The 25229-nt window shown below is 36.8% G+C and overlaps 1 protein-coding gene across 2 annotated transcripts in view; it reads right to left on the bottom strand.

Annotated features, from left to right (window-relative positions):
* Window positions 1–25229, bottom strand: part of LOC149804307 (BTB/POZ domain-containing protein 9-like) — a 57335-nt gene that overhangs the window by 21923 nt on the left and 10183 nt on the right. For both annotated transcript variants that reach the window (XM_089938659.1, XM_089938662.1), the window contains exons 4-5: window positions 23054–23284; window positions 4267–4531 (exon numbers count right to left, since the gene is read on the bottom strand). In XM_089938659.1, coding sequence (XP_089794785.1) covers window positions 4267–4531; window positions 23054–23284 — 496 coding nt within the window. The remainder of the gene's footprint in view (window positions 1–4266; window positions 4532–23053; window positions 23285–25229) is intronic.

Below are 25229 nucleotides of genomic sequence, written 5' to 3'. Positions count from 1 at the left end.
TTAAATCGATGCATATTAAATGAGAAATACACCTGTAGTGAAAACAGAGAAGGCATATATAATATTTTACGTTATTTAGAGAACCATGGATTGGCACATATATGTTTATACTGTTTATATATACATGTTTAATGTATAGCATGAATAGAGAATCAACACAGTGTACTCACCCGCGAATCTCATCACATACATTGAATCCACAATACAAGTAATTCCATCGAAAATATGCACACACAGATTTAAAATATTCAATAATTTTGTCACAGGTCATATAGGTCTCAATTCAGTGGAAACATAGCACAATCATGTAACGGACACACATATTTAAAATATTCAATAATTTTTTTTATTAGGTCTGAATTCAGTGGAAAAACAGCACAATCACTTAACGGATGATGAAGGACATTTACTTTTCAGTACGTCCCAAGTCAGTAAAAGTCAGCTTGTGTTTTAAGCCGCCATTGGTAGCATTCATAAGCATTAAGTTTTTTCCTGCAAAAAGGAAACTTTCACGGCACAGTAAACATGTTCCAGTCACGTTGGGAAATGAAAAACAATCCACCATATTCCATTGCTTTTATTTAAGTTTGGTACTGACTTTCTTTGAAGAAAGGTTCTTTGTTTTTATTGAATATTGTAGTGGGCTTTCTTTGATGAAGGGTGCATGCGTTATTTAAGTCACTGCTAAAGGACAGCTTTGGAGAACCAAACAAATGCACTTGTCTTATTGTGGCAGCAACATCAAATAATTGTACTGCATGATTGAGACTGATCTTTTTTTTCCATTTGCTTAGTACATTTTCATAACAATCAGTGCTTCAAGGTTATCTGTTTTCTTTGAAATTTCTGCAAACTATTTTATCTGGGTATAGTTTAAAAAAAGGAATTGGCCATCATTTGGTCGATTGTAGTTACTGTTCCTACCTGCCTACTGAATAGACCAACAAGTAAGAAGTTGTTTTTATTGGGTTTTTTCACATCTGTGGTGTTGCTTTCCATGCATGCATCAGAAATTTAACAAAGGGTCAACATACAATAAAGACGCAGGTGTTCAGGTTTGATGATAGGGATTATTACAGAAAATTTGAGTGTTCTGAAGGATTTAATTCTGAGTGAAAAGAAGAGGAATTTTACTTACCATCCACATACAAATGTCAGTCTTTGTCAATATATTAATTACGGGCGAGCGGCCGAAAATCCGATGAAGGACAGATTACAAGATAATACCATGACTGCGTTATATCTGAATTCGTGTTATAATGGAGCGCGCTATAGCAGGGTCACACTGTATATGTAACAAATGAATTGCTGAAAATTCAAAAGTCAGTTACTGTAGTAATTTTTGTTGAAATGAAGTTATCATTTTTGTTTTCTACAGAAAATAGTTGCAACAACATACTGCCATCAGATAACTCTGTCAGGGGTGTTTCCTTTTAAATTGCTGCACAGATGTAAAAGAAATTTGATCTTGAGTTTCATTTCCAACTTATACAGTAAATAAATTTATAAACTTAAAGGAGACCAGAAACCAATGGAAATATAGAATAATAATCAAAGTGCTATAGCAGAAAACCTTATTCTGAAGTATCATCTGCGACCATAATGCCAATATTTAAATATTGGCCTATCTTCTGGGAGCTGAATTTCTGTGACCTCGTATGCAAAATTTCCGCGCCTATTCGGTTACTTTCGGGATGTGACGTCATAGTAGCGACTCCAGCAGCCCAAGTGGAGTTGCCAGAGTAAAAGACAATACCGTTTTGTGTTGCTTACGGGTGTAATAGAACATTAAGAAAAGCCTGTGGACATATTATTTTTTCTTTTCCGAAAGATAAAGGCATAATGAAAGAACGGGTACATTATTACAAATGAGTCAATTTCAAAGCAACACCATACAGCACTATATGCTCGTTACATTTCTCAAAGGAATGTTACGCGAGGGATCATGAAAAAAAGCAGCTCAAAGATATGCAAATGCTAGGCCTAGACTAAAAGTTGTCGCTGTTCCAGACATACCTTTTGACATTTTAAATCCTGGGAAACGTGTGAGTTACAAAAATAGGCAGAAGGACGAGTAAGTGACCACAAAATGCAACAATCAATCCACATATCTTTGATCTAAAACAGCAGTGCTAAAAAACAAATCTGATAGCCCGACACCCTGGGCCCCTTCTGATTTTAGTTCCGGCCCATCCTGTATTCAAAGTGAGGTGCCCGTCAGGCTTGTCGAAACAAAAATTGTTTGCCTGAGGAAACTTTGATCGCGCTGGTGAAATGAGTAAATGTATTTTCAAGATGTTGACATACATGCCTTAACACGGCACAATCTAAATCAAATCACCACTGTCCTAGGTGAAATTTAGATTTGATTTTAATCAAATGGAAGCTTTGCTAAAAATAACATTCTAAACCTGTCGTGTTTCGAGAAAACACAATTTTCAGTACTCTTATAAAAATTAAAAATTAAAAAAAAATGCATTGTATACGTGTAGTATGCATAAACAGTAATCTGTAATAATTGGAACTGATATAAAACTATTCCTTGGGCAGTTTAAAAAGCAGCGATTTAAAAAAAGGTCAAAGTTTCACATTAACTGTCTGACAATAAAACGGGGGGGGGGGGACTATTGACCCCCCCCCCCCCCCTTTGCCCCAATGTGCAACCGCCCATTTGACGTGCCATTTCTCCCTGTGATACGCCTTATTATTCCCCCATGACAAGCCCCTTTTGCACATTCTGGTCAGTTCTGGCTAAATTGCAAAATAACTAAAGTTTTGATTTAAGTACGCAAACAATAAAGCCAGTGTGACTAATGAACATAATCTTTATCCTTGCATTGATCTTGTGAAAAGGACTGCCCTTAGGACATACTTCAAAAGAAACCATGTTCGACAGTGTGTGCATGTGTAAGCACCAGCAATTGATTACCAAATAAACGATGCCTATTTTGTTGTTACTTACGATGCCATGGACTTCATTTTAACAGTTCAAATCTGCAGTCACAAGTTACCGTACATGTGGCAACTGGTTTTCTCAAGTTTTATGCCCCACCTTATTTCCTTAGGTTTAAGTCTTAATGCATGTAACACTGTTTGCTGAATAAAATATTTATTCAGAATTAATTCTTTAGGGCCACATATACTGCATGGTATATTTTGTTTTATTCCTTGTAATTTAATCATGGTAATTAAACTTTTCATATATGGTAGAGGAATATCAGGTGTTAAATGGCCGAGTTTCTTTGGCGGAAATGGAGATGTGATTTTGTCTGCAGAGAAAATTTCAAAGTGATCATTCATTTAAGCTAATTGGTGACAATTTTATTCTTTTAATTTTTTTTATACTATAGTACTGTTGTAGTTGTTTAAAAATCTGAAATTTACTTGAATAATGTTTAATCTTCATGTTCTATTTACCGAAGAAGAAAAAAAGAAGAAAAACACTGTTGTATGATATTAATTATTTCGTCCAGTCCCGGGTTTAGACGTGTGTGCGTGTGATTTGAATTTTTAATGTAGCTTTAACAATTTTTCAGTCATATCGCTACGATGTCTGCTGTGTGGCAGTTTAGAATGTGGATTGCATAAGTTATATTTAAAAATGGTTTGGGGTTGTTTTTTTTCTTCTTCTGACAAATGAAAATTGACAGACATAATGTAATAATCGGGACTTCGCTGCCCAAAATTGAGAGATATTACTAGATCGGGAGGTAGATGAGGAAATACCCCCAAAATCGGGAGGTTTTTCTCCCGGCTTGAGAGTTGACAGGTATGAACTGTCTGGGCTTGTGGAATTTTATTCAGGACTTTAGTTTAGTTAAGTCACCAACCCGGGGCCTTTGCCTAACAAATTTCTTTTAGCACTTACCTGTACAGTACACAAACTATTATATCAGACTGCAGATTCAACTTTTGAATGTGCAACCCAAATGTGGTCTCCTGTCTGCCTCGCTCGCCAATGTTTATGTTTGTATTCAAGGACTGGCTAGTTTAGCGTCATGGTACTATGTGATATATCATCTCATCAAAACTCGGAAAAACTCGGCAATTTACGGAATCATGGTATCTTCCACGCAATATAATCACTACCTGGTTACGATATTTAATTTTAAACATTTCAGTCGAATTAAAATCTGTAGAGAATTACATACGTAAAAGGAAAATTTTGATTTCTAGTCTCCTTTAATGTTTATACAATTTTTATCACACAGATGACATTGCTAGGGTTCATGTCACATTAATAGGAATGTTATAAGACAGCAGTACCTAGAAATCCTCTATACTTCAGATCCATGTCTCGTGACTCTGTCTGGGTCTTGATTGCATCCAGAATGGCATCAGGGGAGACAAGTCCTGTATCTCGCACAACATTAAGAAGCTCTGGCATTGTCATCAGGGGTAGTCTCACTGCCTCCAGTATGGGTGTTGGGTCCTGGCCCTGGTTGTGCTGTGCCCATTCTCTCACTGCCTGGAAAATGTCAATCTCAGGGGCACAGAATGAATCTCTTGATATGAGATCTTTCACAGAATTCTAGAGAAGACAATAACAAAGGCCTTATTTCATTCAGTGTCATAATCATAAATAAAGTGACTTTTCCTTCATTTTTCAAAACAAAATCCATTTATGTCTAGGAAATTATACTAAATATTAGCCCTTGGCACAAATTTCAGTGTATTATACTTTATAGCAGCACTGTACTCAAGTCATAGGTCATGAAGGCATGCTGTACTGACTATTTCAGTGACAAGTGTAATTTTTGAGAATTTGATTACCAATGTTTTTAAATGACTATCATTCAGTTTATTTTGCTGTGCATCAATTAATATTCCTTGCAAGATCATTATATACCTATATATAACTATGAGGAAAAAAAAGTCTTAACATTTTACAAAGTTTTAACTGTGTTTCATCATATTTTATTCATCATGATACAGTTGAACTTTCTACACCCACTTCTCCCTATTTCTGTCAACTCTGCCTTATTTTGGCTGGAATGAGGAGCCAGATTACCCTAATATTAGAGTTCAGCATGGACCATGTTAAACTCCTTAAGAAAATTATTAAACATTTTCTGATCTTTCCTGGAGATTTGCAACCCAATGAAAAATGTAACATGCATTCAATAGAAAGCAGCATTAAAGCCTAAACAGAAAATAAAATGTTTATCTGGTTCAGCAGACTCTTGAGTTTTGCACTGGATGACAAAGCAAACATATTTGATTTTGGCTAGTTCCAAAATAAGGCCACGTGAACTCAAAATTCCAGACATTTCATTCAAATGTAATTATTTCCAGAAAAATAAAGCATAACCTATGCTGATCATTTTTTTGTTTCCTACCTTTCCTTCTCCTTTCTGAAATTGCCAAACAAAACATATATGTCTAAACAGTCTATCTTGATCACCCCTTGCACAAATATGATTGAGAATGAAAATCTGTAAAGAAGGAGATGGAAATACCAAAGGTAAGTTTGTATCTGGCTAGAAAACCCAACATGCATTGAAAAGATTTATGGAATCATAATTACCTCTGAACCATAAACACCCCTCCTCAATCAAGAGGGCATGTAACTAGCTTCTGCTCCTTGCAGAAGTTAAAGGGGGCAGAAAGACAGCTTAAATTGCAAGAATTGCAGATGAAGCCTTACTGAATGATTCCAAAGATGACTAAGATAAAGCCCACAAAACACAATAGTCCATCTCAGCATATGCAAGTGAAACACTGGTCTCTTTATGAGATCCACTAATGAGGATCTAAGCCAATGGTCTCTTTGAGATCCACTAATGAGGGTCTAAGCCAATGGTCTCCTTATGAGCTCCACTAATGAGGATCTAAGCCAATGGTCTCTTTGAGATCCACTAATGAGGGTCTAAACCAATGGTCTCCTTATCAGATCCACTAATGAGGATCTAAGCCAATGGTCTCTTTGAGATCCACTAATGAGGGTCTAAACCAATGGTCTCCTTATCAGATCCACTAATGAGGATCTAAGCCAATGGCAAGACACTTGGAAAATCTAAACATGTATGCATGACAGTGGACACCAAGCATACTCAGAAAGGAACAAAAAATAAAAAATCTGCCACTGCAGTGAGAGAGGGCCATCTTGATTAATGTACTTCATAGATGCACCAATTAGATTCTCCACTCTGCATCATAGACCGTAGCCGTAGAATGTCCCCTGGCCTGGACAAAGCATTTATCAACCATGCTTGAGAACTCTGCCTGGCAGATACACTTCAGATATACCAAGAATGAAAATAGACAGTCTGAGAGCTGGATTGAAAAAGAGAGTCCCTGTGCTGCAATAGTAGCAGACATAGCTTTAAAAAAAATTCAGTCATATCGCTATGATGTCTAGCACTGGGGCATCATGCTGCAGACATGTTGCATGATGTCCCACTCGGTCACATTATCCTCGCACTAGACTGAAAACTCCTAACAATAACCTCTTAATGCTGAGCGCCTAGTGAGGCAGCTGTTAGTACCATTTTTATAAGTCTATGCTATGATTTGGCCGGGGTTTGAACCTGCGACTCCTGCATCCAAGATGGATGATCTAGCCATTAGGCCAGTGGAGTAGTTGGCATGTTGGTTAAGGAACATGAAATGATGGCTATAATGACCTGTACGTGGCATGTCCAATTGAAACAAGGACATGTCATCGTCTATAATACAAAGTCTTCTAAAGTGACCTGTACGTGGCATGTCCATTTGAAACAAGTACACATCATCTTCATTAATACAAAGTCTTCTAAAGTGACCTGTACGTGGCATGTCCATCTGAAACAAGTACACATCATCTTCATTAATACAAAGACTTCTAAAGTGACCTGTACATGGCATGTCCATCTGAAACAAGTACATGTCATCGTCTATAATACAAAGTCTTCTAAAGTGACCTGTACGTGGCATGTCCATTTGAAACAAGTACACATCATCTTCATTAATACAAAGTCTTCTAAAGTGACCGGTACATGGCATGTCCATCTGAAACAAGTACATGTCATCGTCTATAATACAAAGTCTTCTAAAGTAACCTGTACGTCGCATGTCCATTTGAAACAAGGACATGTCATCGTCTATAATACAAAGTCTTCTAAAGTGACCTGTACGTGGCATGTCCATTTGAAACAAGGACATGTCACCTTCAATAATACATAGTCATCTAAAGTGACCTGTACGTGGCATGTCCACTTGAAACAAGTACATGTCATCGTCTACAATACAAAGTCTTCTAAAGTGACCTGTATGTAGCATGTCCATTTGAAACAAATACGTCACCTTCATTAATACAAAGTGTTCTAAAGTGACCTGTACGTGGCATGTCCATTTGAAACAAGTACATGTCACCTTCATTAATACAAAGTCTTCTAAAGTGACCTGTATGTGGCATGTCCATTTGAAACAAGTACGTCACCTTCATTAATACAAAGTGTTCTAAAGTGACCTGTATGTGGCATGTCCATTTGAAACAAGTACATGTCACCTTCATTAATACAAAGTCTTCTAAAGTGACCTGTATGTGGCATGTCCATTTGAAACAAGTACGTCACCTTCATTAATACAAAGTGTTCTAAAGTGACCTGTACGTGGCATGTCCATTTGAAACAAGTACATGTCACCTTCATTAACACAAAGTGTTCTAAAGTGACCTGTACGTGGCATGTCCATTTGAAACAAGTACATGTCACTTTCATTAATACAAAGTGTTCTAAAGTGACCTGTACATGGCATGTCCATTTGAAACAAGTACATGTCACCTTCATTAATACAAAGTGTTCTAAAGTGACCTGTACGTGGCATGTCCATTTGAAACAAGTACATGTCACCTTCATTAATACAAAGTCTTCTAAAGTGACCTGTATGTGGCATGTCCATTTGAAACAAGTATGTCACCTTCATTAATACAAAGTCTTCTAAAGTGACCTGTACATAGCATGTCCATTTGAAACAAGTACATGTCATCTTCATTAATACAAAGTCTTCTAAAGTGACCTGTACATGGCATGTCCATTTGAAACAAGTACAAGTCATCTTCATTAATACAAAGTCTTCTAAAGCGACCTGTATGTGGCATGTCCATTTGAAACAAGTACATGTCATCTTCATTAATACATAGTCGTCTAAAGTGACCTGTACGTGGCATGTCCACTTGAAACAAGTACGTCACCGTCATTAATACAACGTCTTCTAAAGTGACCTGTACGTGGCATGTCCATTTGAAACAAGTACGTCACCTTCATTAATACAAAGTCTTCTAAAGTGACCTGTACGTGGCATGTCCATTTGAAACAAGTACACATCATCTTCATTAATACAAAGTCTTCTAAAGTGACCGGTACATGGCATGTCCATCTGAAACAAGTACATGTCATCGTCTATAATACAAAGTCTTCTAAAGTGACCTGTACGTCGCATGTCCATTTGAAACAAGGACATGTCATCGTCTATAATACAAAGTCTTCTAAAGTGACCTGTACGTGGCATGTCCATTTGAAACAAGGACATGTCACCTTCAATAATACATAGTCATCTAAAGTGACCTGTACGTGGCATGTCCACTTGAAACAAGTACATGTCATCGTCTACAATACAAAGTCTTCTAAAGTGACCTGTACGTGGCATGTCCATTTGAAACAAATACGTCACCTTCATTAATACAAAGTGTTCTAAAGTGACCTGTACGTGGCATGTCCATTTGAAACAAGTACATGTCACCTTCATTAATACAAAGTCTTCTAAAGTGACCTGTATGTGGCATGTCCATTTGAAACAAGTACGTCACCTTCATTAATACAAAGTGTTCTAAAGTGACCTGTATGTGGCATGTCCACTTGAAACAAGTACGTCACCTTCATTAATACAAAGTGTTCTAAAGTGACCTGTATGTGGCATGTCCATTTGAAACAAGTACATGTCATCTTCATTAATACATAGTCGTCTAAAGTGACCTGTATGTGGCATGTCCATTTGAAACAAGTACACGTCATCTTCATTAATACAAAGTCTCCTAAAGTGACCTGTACGTGGCATGTCCATTTGAAACAAGTACAAGTCATCTTCATTAATACAAAGTCTTCTAAAGTGACCTGTACGTGGCATCTCCATTTGAAACAAGAACACATCATCTTCATTAATACAAAGTCTTCTAAAGTGACCTGTACGTGGCCTGTCCATTTGAAACAAGTACATGTCATCTTCATTAACACATAGTCGTCTAAAGTGACCTGTATGTGGCATGTCCATTTGAAACAAGTACACATCATCTTCATTAATACAAAGTCTTCTAAAGTGACCTGTATGTGGCATGCCCATTTGAAACAAGGACATGTCATCGTCATTAATACAAAGTCTTCTAAAGTGACCTGTACGTGGCATGTCCATTTCAAACAAGTACATGTCATCTTCATTAATACATAGTTGTCTAAAGTGACCTGTACGTGGCATGTCCACTTGAAACAAGTACGTCACCTTCATTAATACAAAGTCTTCTAAAGTGACCTGTACGTGGCATGTCCATTTGAAACAAGTACATGTCATCTTCATTAATACAAAGTCTTCTAAAGTGACCTGTATGTGGCATGCCCATTTGAAACAAGGACATCTCATCGTCATTAATACAAAGTCTTCTAAAGTGACCTGTACGTGGCATGTCCATTTGAAACAAGTACATGTCATCTTCATTAATACATAGTCGTCTAAAGTGACCTGTACGTGGCATGTCCACTTGAAACAAGTACGTCACCTTCATTAATACAAAGTGTTCTAAAGTGACCTGTATGTGGCATGTCCACTTGAAACAAGTACGTCACCTTCATTAATACAAAGTGTTCTAAAGTGACCTGTATGTGGCATGTCCATTTGAAACAAGTACACGTCATCTTCATTAATACAAAGTCTTCTAAAGTGACCTGTACGTGGCATGTCCATTTGAAACAAGTACAAGTCATCTTCATTAATACAAAGTCTTCTAAAGTGACCTGTACGTGGCATGTCCATTTGAAACAAGTACACGTCATCATCATTAATACATAGTCATCTAAAGTGACCTGTATGTGGCATGTCCATTTGAAACAAGTACAAGTCATCTTCATTAATACAAAGTCTTCTAAAGTGACCTGTACGTGGCATGTCCATTTGAAACAAGTACAAGTCATCTTCATTAATACAAAGTCTTCTAAAGTGACCTGTATGTGGCATGCCCATTTGAAACAAGGACATGTCATCGTCATTAATACAAAGTCTTCTAAAGTGACCTGTACGTGGCATGTCCATTTGAAACAAGTACATGTCATCTTCATTAATACATAGTCGTCTAAAGTGACCTGTATGTGGCATGTCCACTTGAAACAAGTACGTCACCTTCATTAATACAAAGTCTTCTAAAGTGACCTGTACGTGGCATGTCCATTTGAAACAAGTACACGTCATCTTCATTAATACAAAGTCTTCTAAAGTGACCTGTATGTGGCATGCCCATTTGAAACAAGGACATGTCATCGTCATTAATACAAAGTCTTCTAAAGTGACCTGTACGTGGCATGTCCATTTGAAACAAGTACAAGTCATCTTCATTAATACATAGTCGTCTAAAGTGACCTGTACGTGGCATGTCCATTTGAAACAAGTACATGTCATCTTCATTAATACATAGTCGTCTAAAGTGACCTGTACGTGGCATGTCCATTTGAAACAAGTACATGTCATCTTCATTAATACAAAGTCTTCTAAAGTGACCTGTACATGGCATGTCCATTTGAAACAAGTACAAGTCATCTTCATTAATACAAAGTCTTCTAAAGCGACCTGTATGTGGCATATCCATTTGAAACAAGTACACGTCATCTTCATTAATACATAGTCGTCTAAAGTGACCTGTACGTGGCATGTCCACTTGAAACAAGTACATCACCGTCATTAATACCAAGTCTTCTAAAGTGACCTGTACGTGGCATGTCCATTTGAAACAAGTACGTCACCTTCATTAATACAAAGTCTTCTAAAGTGACCTGTATGTGGCATGCCCATTTGAAACAAGGACATGTCATCGTCATTAATACAAAGTCTTCTAAAGTGACCTGTACGTGGCATGTCCATTTGAAACAAGTACATGTCATCTTCATTAATACATAGTCGTCTAAAGTGACCTGTACGTGGCATGTCCACTTGAAACAAGTACGTCACCTTCATTAATACAAAGTCTTCTAAAGTGACCTGTACGTGGCATGTCCATTTGAAACAAGTACATGTCATCTTCATTAATACATAGTCGTCTAAAGTGACCTGTATGTGGCATGTCTATTTGAAACAAGTACACGTCATCTTCATTAATACAAAGTCTTCTAAAGTGACCTGTACGTGGCATGTCCATTTGAAACAAGTACAAGTCATCTTCATTAATACAAAGTCTTCTAAAGTGACCTGTATGTGGCATGTCCATTTGAAACAAGTACAAGTCATCTTCATTAATACAAAGTCTTCTAAAGTGACCTGTACGTGGCATGTCCATTTGAAACAAGTACACGTCATCTTCATTAATACATAGTCATCTAAAGTGACCTGTATGTGGCATGTCCATTTGAAACAAGTACAAGTCATCTTCATTAATACAAAGTCTTCTAAAGTGACCTGTACGTGACATGTCCATTTGAAACAAGCACAAGTCATCTTCATTAATACAAAGTGTTCTAAAGTGACCTGTACGTGGCATGTCCATTTGAAACAAGTACATGTCATCTTCATTAATACATAGTCGTCTAAAGTGACCTGTATGTGGCATGTCCACTTGAAACAAGTACGTCACCTTCATTAATACAAAGTCTTCTAAAGTGACCTGTACGTGGCATGTCCATTTGAAACAAGTACACGTCATCTTCATTAATACAAAGTCTTCTAAAGTGACCTGTATGTGGCATGCCCATTTGAAACAAGGACATGTCATCGTCATTAATACAAAGTCTTCTAAAGTGACCTGTACGTGGCATGTCCATTTGAAACAAGGACATGTCACCTTCAATAATACATAGTCATCTAAAGTGACCTGTACATGGCATGTCCACTTGAAACAAGTACATGTCATCGTGTACAATACAAAGTCTTCTAAAGTGACCTGTACGTAGCATGTCCATTTGAAACAAATACGTCACCTTCATTAATACAAAGTGTTCTAAAGTGACCTGTACGTGGCATGTCCATTTGAAACAAGTACATGTCACCTTTATTAATACAAAGTCTTCTAAAGTGACCTGTACGTGGCATGTCCATTTGAAACAAGTACATGTGATCTTCATTAATACATAGTCGTCTAAAGTGACCTGTATGTGGCATGTCCATTTGAAACAAGTACACGTCATCTTCATTAATACATAGTCTTCTAAAGTGACCTGTACGTGGCATGTCCATTTGAAACAAGTACAAGTCATCTTCATTAATACAAAGTCTTCTAAAGTGACCTGTACGTGGCATGTCCATCTGAAACAAGTACAAGTCATCTTCATTAATACAAAGTCTTCTAAAGTGACCTGTACGTGGCATGTCCATTTGAAACAAGTACACGTCATCTTCATTAATACATAGTCATCTAAAGTGACCTGTATGTGGCATGTCCATTTGAAACAAGTATAAGTCATCTTCATTAATACAAAGTCTTCTAAAGTGACATGTACGTGCCATGTCCATTTGAAACAAGTACAAGTCATCTTCATTAATACAAAGTGTTCTAAAGTGACCTGTACGTGGCATGTCCATTTGAAACAAGTACATGTCATCTTCATTAATACATAGTCGTCTAAAGTGACCTGTATGTGGCATGTCCACTTGAAACAAGTACGTCACCTTCATTAATACAAAGTCTTCTAAAGTGACCTGTACGTGGCATGTCCATTTGAAACAAGTACACGTCATCTTCATTAATACAAAGTCTTCTAAAGTGACCTGTATGTGGCATGCCCATTTGAAACAAGGACATGTCATCGTCATTAATACAAAGTCTTCTAAAGTGACCTGTACGTGGCATGTCCATTTGAAACAAGGACATGTCACCTTCAATAATACATAGTCATCTAAAGTGACCTGTACGTGGCATGTCCACTTGAAACAAGTACATGTCATCGTCTACAATACAAAGTCTTCTAAAGTGACCTGTACGTGGCATGTCCATTTGAAACAAATACGTCACCTTCATTAATACAAAGTGTTCTAAAGTGACCTGTACGTGGCATGTCCATTTGAAACAAGTACATGTCACCTTCATTAATACAAAGTCTTCTAAAGTGACCTGTACGTGGCATGTCCATTTGAAACAAGTACATGTCACCTTCATTAACACAAAGTGTTCTAAAGTGACCTGTACGTGGCATGTCCATTTGAAACAAGTACATGTCACCTTCATTAATACAAAGTGTTCTAAAGTGACCTGTACGTGGCATGTCCATTTGAAACAAGTACATGTCACCTTCATTAATACAAAGTGTTCTAAACTGACCTGTACGTTGCATGTCCATTTGAAACAAGTACGTCACCTTCATTAATACAAAGTGTTCTAAAGTGACCTGTACGTGGCATGTCCATTTGAAACAAGTACATGTCACCTTCATTAATACAAAGTCTTCTAAAGTGACCTGTATGTGGCATGTCCATTTGAAACAAGTATGTCACCTTCATTAATACAAAGTGTTCTAAAGTGACCTGTACGTGGCATGTCCATTTGAAACAAGTACAAGTCATCTTCATTAATACAAAGTGTTCTAAAGTGACCTGTACGTGGCATGTCCATTTGAAACAAGTACATGTCATCTTCATTAATACATAGTCGTCTAAAGTGACCTGTACGTGGCATGTCCACTTGAAACAAGTACGTCACCGTCATTAACACAAAGTCTTCTAAAGTGACCTGTACATGGCATGTCCATTTGAAACAAGTACATGTCACCTTCATTAATACAAAGTCTTCTAAAGTGACCTGTACATGGCATGTCCATTTGAAACAAGTACATGTCACCTTCATTAATACAAAGTCTTCTAAAGTGACCTGTACATGGCATGTCCATTTGAAACAAGTACATGTCACCTTCATTAATACAAAGTCTTCTAAAGTGACCTGTATGTGGCATGCCCATTTGAAACAAGTACGTCACCTTCATTAATACAAAGTCTTCTAAAGTGACCTGTATGTGGCATGCCCATTTGAAACAAGTACAAGTCATCTTCATTAATACAAAGTCTTCTAAAGTGACCTGTACGTGGCATGTCCATTTGAAACAAGAACACATCATCTTCATTAATACAAAGTCTTCTAAAGTGACCTGTACGTGGCATGTCCATTTGAAACAAGTACGTCACCTTCATTAATACAAAGTCTTCTAAAGTGACCTGTACGTGGCATGTCCATTTGAAACAAGTACACGTCATCTTCCTTAATACAAAGTCTTCTAAAGTGACCTGTATGTGGCATGCCCATTTGAAACAAGGACATGTCATCGTCATTAATACAAAGTCTTCTAAAGTGACCTGTACGTGGCATGTCCATTTGAAACAAGGACATGTCACCTTCAATAATACATAGTCATCTAATGTGACCTGTACGTGGCATGTCCACTTGAAACAAGTACATGTCATCGTCTACAATACAAAGTCTTCTAAAGTGACCTGTACGTGGCATGTCCATTTGAAACAAATACGTCACCTTCATTAATACAAAGTGTTCTAAAGTGACCTGTACGTGGCATGTCCATTTCAAACAAGTACATGTCACCTTCATTAATACAAAGTCTTCTAAAGTGACCTGTACGTGGCATGTCCATTTGAAATAAGTACGTCACCTTCATTAATACAAAGTGTTCTAAAGTGACCTGTACGTGGCATGTCCATTTGAAACAAGTACATGTCACCTTCATTAACACAAAGTGTTCTAAAGTGACCTGTACGTGGCATGTCCATTTGAAACAAGTACATGTCATCTTCATTAATACAAAGTCTTCTAAAGTGACCTGTATGTGGCATGCCCATTTGAAACAAGGACATCTCATCGTCATTAATACAAAGTCTTCTAAAGTGACCTGTACGTGGCATGTCCATTTGAAACAAGTACATGTCATCTTCATTAATACATAGTCGTCTAAAGTGACCTGTACGTGGCATGTCCACTTGAAACAAGTACGTCACCTTCATTAATACAAAGTGTTCTAAAGTGACCTGTATGTGGCATGTCCACTTGAAACAAGTACGTCACCTTCATTAATACAAAGTGTTCTAAAGTGACCTGTATGTGGCATGTCCATTTGAAACAAGTACACGTCATCTTCATTAATACAAAGTCTTCTAAAGTGACCTGTACGTGGCATGTCCATTTGAAACAAGTACAAGTCATCTTCATTAATACAAAGTCTTCTAAAGTGACCTGTACGTGGCATGTCCATTTGAAACAAGTACACGTCATCATCATTAATACATAGTCATCTAAAGTGACCTGTATGTGGCATGTCCATTTGAAACAAGTACAAGTCATCTTCATTAATACAAAGTCTTCTAAAGTGACCTGTACGTGGCATGTCCATTTGAAACAAGTACAAGTCATCTTCATTAATACAAAGTCTTCTAAAGTGACCTGTATGTGGCATGCCCATTTGAAACAAGGACATGTCATCGTCATTAATACAAAGTCTTCTAAAGTGACCTGTACGTGGCATGTCCATTTGAAACAAGTACATGTCATCTTCATTAATACATAGTCGTCTAAAGTGACCTGTATGTGGCATGTCCACTTGAAACAAGTACGTCACCTTCATTAATACAAAGTCTTCTAAAGTGACCTGTACGTGGCATGTCCATTTGAAACAAGTACACGTCATCTTCATTAATACAAAGTCTTCTAAAGTGACCTGTATGTGGCATGCCCATTTGAAACAAGGACATGTCATCGTCATTAATACAAAGTCTTCTAAAGTGACCTGTACGTGGCATGTCCATTTGAAACAAGTACAAGTCATCTTCATTAATACATAGTCGTCTAAAGTGACCTGTACGTGGCATGTCCATTTGAAACAAGTACATGTCATCTTCATTAATACATAGTCGTCTAAAGTGACCTGTACGTGGCATGTCCATTTGAAACAAGTACATGTCATCTTCATTAATACAAAGTCTTCTAAAGTGACCTGTACATGGCATGTCCATTTGAAACAAGTACAAGTCATCTTCATTAATACAAAGTCTTCTAAAGCGACCTGTATGTGGCATATCCATTTGAAACAAGTACACGTCATCTTCATTAATACATAGTCGTCTAAAGTGACCTGTACGTGGCATGTCCACTTGAAACAAGTACATCACCGTCATTAATACCAAGTCTTCTAAAGTGACCTGTACGTGGCATGTCCATTTGAAACAAGTACGTCACCTTCATTAATACAAAGTCTTCTAAAGTGACCTGTATGTGGCATGCCCATTTGAAACAAGGACATGTCATCGTCATTAATACAAAGTCTTCTAAAGTGACCTGTACGTGGCATGTCCATTTGAAACAAGTACATGTCATCTTCATTAATACATAGTCGTCTAAAGTGACCTGTACGTGGCATGTCCACTTGAAACAAGTACGTCACCTATATTAATACAAAGTCTTCTAAAGTGACCTGTACGTGGCATGTCCATTTGAAACAAGTACATGTCATCTTCATTAATACATAGTCGTCTAAAGTGACCTGTATGTGGCATGTCTATTTGAAACAAGTACACGTCATCTTCATTAATACAAAGTCTTCTAAAGTGACCTGTACGTGGCATGTCCATTTGAAACAAGTACAAGTCATCTTCATTAATACAAAGTCTTCTAAAGTGACCTGTATGTGGCATGTCCATTTGAAACAAGTACAAGTCATCTTCATTAATACAAAGTCTTCTAAAGTGACCTGTACGTGGCATGTCCATTTGAAACAAGTACACGTCATCTTCATTAATACATAGTCATCTAAAGTGACCTGTATGTGGCATGTCCATTTGAAACAAGTACAAGTCATCTTCATTAATACAAAGTCTTCTAAAGTGACCTGTACGTGACATGTCCATTTGAAACAAGCACAAGTCATCTTCATTAATACAAAGTGTTCTAAAGTGACCTGTACGTGGCATGTCCATTTGAAACAAGTACATGTCATCTTCATTAATACATAGTCGTCTAAAGTGACCTGTATGTGGCATGTCCACTTGAAACAAGTACGTCACCTTCATTAATACAAAGTCTTCTAAAGTGACCTGTACGTGGCATGTCCATTTGAAACAAGTACACGTCATCTTCATTAATACAAAGTCTTCTAAAGTGACCTGTATGTGGCATGCCCATTTGAAACAAGGACATGTCATCGTCATTAATACAAAGTCTTCTAAAGTGACCTGTACGTGGCATGTCCATTTGAAACAAGGACATGTCACCTTCAATAATACATAGTCATCTAAAGTGACCTGTACATGGCATGTCCACTTGAAACAAGTACATGTCATCGTGTACAATACAAAGTCTTCTAAAGTGACCTGTACGTAGCATGTCCATTTGAAACAAATACGTCACCTTCATTAATACAAAGTGTTCTAAAGTGACCTGTACGTGGCATGTCCATTTGAAACAAGTACATGTCACCTTTATTAATACAAAGTCTTCTAAAGTGACCTGTACGTGGCATGTCCATTTGAAACAAGTACATGTGATCTTCATTAATACATAGTCGTCTAAAGTGACCTGTATGTGGCATGTCCATTTGAAACAAGTACACGTCATCTTCATTAATACATAGTCTTCTAAAGTGACCTGTACGTGGCATGTCCATTTGAAACAAGTACAAGTCATCTTCATTAATACAAAGTCTTCTAAAGTGACCTGTACGTGGCATGTCCATCTGAAACAAGTACAAGTCATCTTCATTAATACAAAGTCTTCTAAAGTGACCTGTACGTGGCATGTCCATTTGAAACAAGTACACGTCATCTTCATTAATACATAGTCATCTAAAGTGACCTGTATGTGGCATGTCCATTTGAAACAAGTATAAGTCATCTTCATTAATACAAAGTCTTCTAAAGTGACCTGTAGGTGCCATGTCCATTTGAAACAAGTACAAGTCATCTTCATTAATACAAAGTGTTCTAAAGTGACCTGTACGTGGCATGTCCATTTGAAACAAGTACATGTCATCTTCATTAATACATAGTCGTCTAAAGTGACCTGTATGTGGCATGTCCACTTGAAACAAGTACGTCACCTTCATTAATACAAAGTCTTCTAAAGTGACCTGTACGTGGCATGTCCATTTGAAACAAGTACACGTCATCTTCATTAATACAAAGTCTTCTAAAGTGACCTGTATGTGGCATGCCCATTTGAAACAAGGACATGTCATCGTCATTAATACAAAGTCTTCTAAAGTGACCTGTACGTGGCATGTCCATTTGAAACAAGGACATGTCACCTTCAATAATACATAGTCATCTAAAGTGACCTGTACGTGGCATGTCCACTTGAAACAAGTACATGTCATCGTCTACAATACAAAGTCTTCTAAAGTGACCTGTACGTGGCATGTCCATTTGAAACAAATACGTCACCTTCATTAATACAAAGTGTTCTAAAGTGACCTGTACGTGGCATGTCCATTTGAAACAAGTACATGTCACCTTCATTAATACAAAGTCTTCTAAAGTGACCTGTACGTGGCATGTCCATTTGAAACAAGTACATGTCACCTTCATTAACACAAAGTGTTCTAAAGTGACCTGTACGTGGCATGTCCATTTGAAACAAGTACATGTCACCTTCATTAATACAAAGTGTTCTAAAGTGACCTGTACGTGGCATGTCCATTTGAAACAAGTACATGTCACCTTCATTAATACAAAGTGTTCTAAACTGACCTGTACGTTGCATGTCCATTTGAAACAAGTACGTCACCTTCATTAATACAAAGTGTTCTAAAGTGACCTGTACGTGGCATGTCCATTTGAAACAAGTACATGTCACCTTCATTAATACAAAGTCTTCTAAAGTGACCTGTATGTGGCATGTCCATTTGAAACAAGTATGTCACCTTCATTAATACAAAGTGTTCTAAAGTGACCTGTACGTGGCATGTCCATTTGAAACAAGTACAAGTCATCTTCATTAATACAAAGTGTTCTAAAGTGACCTGTACGTGGCATGTCCATTTGAAACAAGTACATGTCATCTTCATTAATACATAGTCGTCTAAAGTGACCTGTACGTGGCATGTCCACTTGAAACAAGTACGTCACCGTGATTAACACAAAGTCTTCTAAAGTGACCTGTACATGGCATGTCCATTTGAAACAAGTACATGTCACCTTCATTAATACAAAGTCTTCTAAAGTGACCTGTACATGGCATGTCCATTTGAAACAAGTACATGTCACCTTCATTAATACAAAGTCTTCTAAAGTGACCTGTACATGGCATGTCCATTTGAAACAAGTACATGTCACCTTCATTAATACAAAGTCTTCTAAAGTGACCTGTATGTGGCATGCCCATTTGAAACAAGTACGTCACCTTCATTAATACAAAGTCTTCTAAAGTGACCTGTATGTGGCATGCCCATTTGAAACAAGTACAAGTCATCTTCATTAATACAAAGTCTTCTAAAGTGACCTGTACGTGGCATGTCCATTTGAAACAAGAACACATCATCTTCATTAATACAAAGTCTTCTAAAGTGACCTGTACGTGGCATGTCCATTTGAAACAAGTACGTCACCTTCATTAATACAAAGTCTTCTAAAGTGACCTGTACGTGGCATGTCCATTTGAAACAAGTACACGTCATCTTCCTTAATACAAAGTCTTCTAAAGTGACCTGTATGTGGCATGCCCATTTGAAACAAGGACATGTCATCGTCATTAATACAAAGTCTTCTAAAGTGACCTGTACGTGGCATGTCCATTTGAAACAAGGACATGTCACCTTCAATAATACATAGTCATCTAATGTGACCTGTACGTGGCATGTCCACTTGAAACAAGTACATGTCATCGTCTACAATACAAAGTCTTCTAAAGTGACCTGTACGTGGCATGTCCATTTGAAACAAATACGTCACCTTCATTAATACAAAGTGTTCTAAAGTGACCTGTACGTGGCATGTCCATTTCAAACAAGTACATGTCACCTTCATTAATACAAAGTCTTCTAAAGTGACCTGTACGTGGCATGTCCATTTGAAATAAGTACGTCACCTTCATTAATACAAAGTGTTCTAAAGTGACCTGTACGTGGCATGTCCATTTGAAACAAGTACATGTCACCTTCATTAACACAAAGTGTTCTAAAGTGACCTGTACGTGGCATGTCCATTTGAAACAAGTACATGTCACCTTCAGTAATACAAAGTGTTCTAAAGTGACCTGTACGTGGCATGTCCATTTGAAACAAGTACATGTCACCTTCATTAATACAAAGTGTTCTAAAGTGACCTGTACGTTGTATGTCCATTTGAAACAAGGACGTCACCTTCATTAATACAAAGTGTTCTAAAGTGACCTGTACGTGGCATGTCCATTTGAAACAAGTACATGTCACCTTCATTAATACAAAGTCTTCTAAAGTGACCTGTATGTGGCATGTCCATTTGAAACAAGTATGTCACCTTCATTAATACAAAGTGTTCTAAAGTGACCTGTACGTGGCATGTCCATTTGAAACAAGTACAAGTCATCTTCATTAATACAAAGTGTTCTAAAGTGACCTGTACGTGGCATGTCCATTTGAAACAAGTACATGTCATCTTCATTAATACATAGTCGTCTAAAGTGACCTGTACGTGGCATGTCCACTTGAAACAAGTACGTCACCGTCATTAACACAAAGTCTTCTAAAGTGACCTGTACGTGGCATGTCCATTTGAAACAAGTACGTCACCTTCATTAATACAAAGTCTTCTAAAGTGACCTGTACGTGGCATGTCCATTTGAAACAAGTACGTCACCTTCATTAATACAAAGTCTTCTAAAGTGACCTGTATGTGGCATGCCCATTTGAAACAAGGACATGTCATCGTCATTAATACAAAGTCTTCTAAAGTGACCTGTACGTGGCATGTCCATTTGAAACAAGTACATGTCATCTTCATTAATACATAGTCGTCTAAAGTGACCTGTATGTGGCATGTCCATTTGAAACAAGTACACGTCATCTTCATTAATACAAAGTCTTCTAAAGTGACCTGTACGTGGCATGTCCATTTGAAACAAGTACAAGTCATCTTCATTAATACAAAGTCTTCTAAAGTGACCTGTACGTGGCATGTCCATTTGAAACAAGAACACATCATCTTCATTAATACAAAGTCTTCTAAAGTGACCTGTACGTGGCATGTCCATTTGAAACAAGTACATGTCATCTTCATTAATACATAGTCGTCTAAAGTGACCTGTATGTGGCATGTCCATTTGAAACAAGTACACGTCATCTTCATTAATACAAAGTCTTCTAAAGTGACCTGTATGTGGCATGCCCATTTGAAACAAGGACATGTCATCGTCATTAATACAAAGTCTTCTAAAGTGACCTGTACGTGGCATATCCATTTGAAACAAGTACATGTCATCTTCATTAATACATAGTCGTCTAAAGTGACCTGTACGTGGCATGTCCACTTGAAACAAGTACGTCACCTTCATTAATACAAAGTCTTCTAAAGTGACCTGTACGTGGCATGTCCATTTGAAACAAGTACATGTCATCTTCATTAATACATAGTCGTCTAAAGTGACCTGTACGTGGCATGTCCACTTGAAACAAGTACGTCACCTTCATTAATACAAAGTGTTCTAAAGTGACCTGTATGTGGCATGTCCACTTGAAACAAGTACGTCACCTTCATTAATACAAAGTGTTCTAAAGTGACCTGTATGTGGCATGTCCATTTGAAACAAGTACACGTCATCTTCATTAATACAAAGTCTTCTAAAGTGACCTGTACGTGGCATGTCCATTTGAAACAAGTACAAGTCATCTTCATTAATACAAAGTGTTCTAAAGTGACCTGTACGTGGCATGTCCATTTGAAACAAGTACACGTCATCTTCATTAATACATAGTCATCTAAAGTGACCTGTATGTGGCATGTCCATTTGAAACAAGTACAAGTCATCTTCATTAATACAAAGTCTTCTAAAGTGACCTGTACGTGGCATGTCCATTTGAAACAAGTACAAGTCATCTTCATTAATACAAAGTGTTCTAAAGTGACCTGTACGTGGCATGTCCATTTGAAACAAGTACATGTCATCTTCATTAATACATAGTCGTTTAAAGTGACCTGTACGTGGCATGTCCACTTGAAACAAGTACGTCACCTTCATTAATACAAAGTCTTCTAAAGTGACCTGTACGTGGCATGTCCATTTGAAACAAGTACACGTCATCTTCATTAATACAAAGTCTTCTAAAGTGACCTGTACGTGGCATGTCCATTTGAAACAAGTACATGTCATCTTCATTAATACAAAGTCTTCTAAAGGATAAAAAAAATTTAATATGCAGAAACCAACTTCATTTTTTCTGTGCAAAATGAATGAAAGGACCTGGATTCTTCTTGCCACTGACCAGACATACAACCATTAATCACCTTGGAGAATAAATCGCTCCATTTAATGTTCAACCAGCATGTGTATTCTGCCACCTATTTGTGGTTGGGTAAACATGGGCAATCTAGGTTCAAAGACTTGCTACAGGGCGCAAAAACAATGTCCAAGGTTGAACTAGTCTGCTTAAATTCTTATTATATTGAATGTTAAATACCATAAACAACTGTCTGAGAATTATGAAATTTTTGTGAATAAAGTCTATTTATTATGCTACTGAAATAATACTTTTATCATATTTGACAAAATATTTTTGAAAAGATAGCTGTCGCTAAATGTTCTAAAAGTTTGTGATATATAGATTCTTCACAAAGGAGGTACATACTGTCCCAAAAGGTGTAAAAACGATTTATTTAACATAAAAGCCATTTCATATAACAATATTTTTGCAAGAGATTGACAGACCTGTGAGAGTCCAAAAAAGGCCTCATTGCTGAGGATGTGGGAAGCATTTCTGTCCATAAATTCTTTGCAGACCTGGCAGAGCGATGTCAGACTGTAGATGTTGGCTAAATCATAGATCAAGCACACATTCTTGATGTTGAGAATGGCCTTCAGGTAGTCAGAGATTGCTGTCTCAAGTTCCACGAAACCATAGCGATGAGCCATTCCAAGAATGTCGAGCAGATGCTCTTCCTGTAAGAAAATTCAAATATACTGTTTGAGTAATAAAGATATAATGAGGTTATTGGAAAATTATGTGCATAGTTATGCCATCATGTATGATATTTAGCTCACATAGTAATTCTAATAACCTATAATGTGTCATCTTCCTTTACAAAGCACGGCAAAAAAGATGTACTTATCTAACAAATATGTATCATTTTTCATTGTGTGTTCCACCAACACTAATACCCAGTATGATGTAATAGGACTTTACCACATGATTACTCAGTAATATTGCAAGTGAGACAACTGCATGCAACAGTACTACATCAACAGAGCACACTAAGACACTCCAAAGAAATATTCTTTGTTTATTTTTCATTTTAGAATTCAAAATAATGACCTGAAAAGATGTATCTAGTTCAATTTCAAAACAATCAATCAGTAGTACAATGGAATGCATGCACCATCTGTATCAGACTAAAAACTCATCATAACATTAATAAAGTTTTTCTTTTATTTAGTATAAGTTGCCATAGTTGATAGCAGATTGGCATAAGGGATATGTTGTTTAAAATTCTCCTACATGTACATACTGTTAAATTTAATCAAATTCTTTCAAGCGTGTCTCAAAAGTCCTTATTTGGCATCATCTGTAAAAATTTGAAAGAATTAATGCCAGAATGCTAAGACAAATTTGGTCAAATTATATTCAGCAGTTTTTGAGATGAAGTTGTTTAAAAGTTAGTAACAGTGGCCATATTTGATGGTGAATTGGCATAATTTCTAAAATTTTGAAAGGCATTCATTTCATGAAAGGCTGCTTTTCATTAATAATGGTTAAATTTCATTCAGTAGGTTTTGAGAAAAGTCACTTAAACCTTTACTGTGTGATGATGCTTTATCTGAGGCCAACCTCTTTCCTTCACAATGCTGCTTTTTGACAGATTTCATGACACGTTTAATTAAGATACCCAGTACTACCAAAATAAAATCTTGTATGCTTGTAACTATCACTGAGAAAATTAATCTAGAAAGTAAAGAAAATAATTAGTATAATCACAGGATTAAAAGCACCTGCAATTGAATCTATGCTAATCCATTTGATGTGACAGCATGCTCGCATTGGAAACATGCTCCATAACCTGTGGTTGCACTGTTCCTTGAAAATTGTATTATTACTGTTGAAAGATATTTTATAATACAGATGGGAATATAATATTCTCTGAACTGGTTTAGTTAACTGTTATCAAAGTTTCAACACAATAAAGGAATATTAAATCAAACTTTGGAAGGTGGCTATTCAGTAAAAATACCTATATGCATTGACAGCTTAAATTTATATCCATTATCTTGGCAAATAGATATGACCAAAATCCACTCTCAAAAAATGGGTTTCTGATATTATAATAAACATTTACTTGGTAATACAATGCAGCTGATAAATATACAAATGAAATCCTTAAATATTCATCTCTATTTCAGAAACAAAGGATAACCATTAACCCACATGGCAGTGCAAAATTCTACTAAACTCAGCTTATCGATAGTGCACTGTTTCAATACTTTTAATTCTTAATTAAAGGTCACATATAATTTTTAAATCATCATAATTTATAATTTGTTAAATTTCATAAATATGATAAGTTCTTGAATGAGTGAATCATGCAATTCACATTTCAAAAGCTATTAAAATCATTACATATACCGTAGATTGCAAATTTCTCTATGCCAGGTTTTCAAAAACTATGCTAAAACTTAAATTTTTCATCAAAACAGTAATTTTTCATTAATAAATGATACACGGAAGAAATTTGTTGTTGTTGTTGTAGGGTTTAATACCATTTCTCAGCACAAGATAGGCTATACATGACGGGCAGTATTAATGGTGGACGAAGAACCCGGGAAAGAACCATTGACCCACAAGAAACTACTGGCAAGCTTTCTCACATACCCACATTGGCCGAACCCAAGA

Source organism: Sinohyriopsis cumingii, chromosome 2 (genome assembly GCF_028554795.1).
Source record: "Sinohyriopsis cumingii isolate HCF-2022 chromosome 2, ASM2855479v2, whole genome shotgun sequence".
Lineage (NCBI taxonomy): Eukaryota > Metazoa > Mollusca > Bivalvia > Unionida > Unionidae > Sinohyriopsis > Sinohyriopsis cumingii.
The sequence above is the reverse complement of the archived record's forward strand: the minus strand, read 5'-3'. Positions and strand labels throughout refer to the sequence as shown.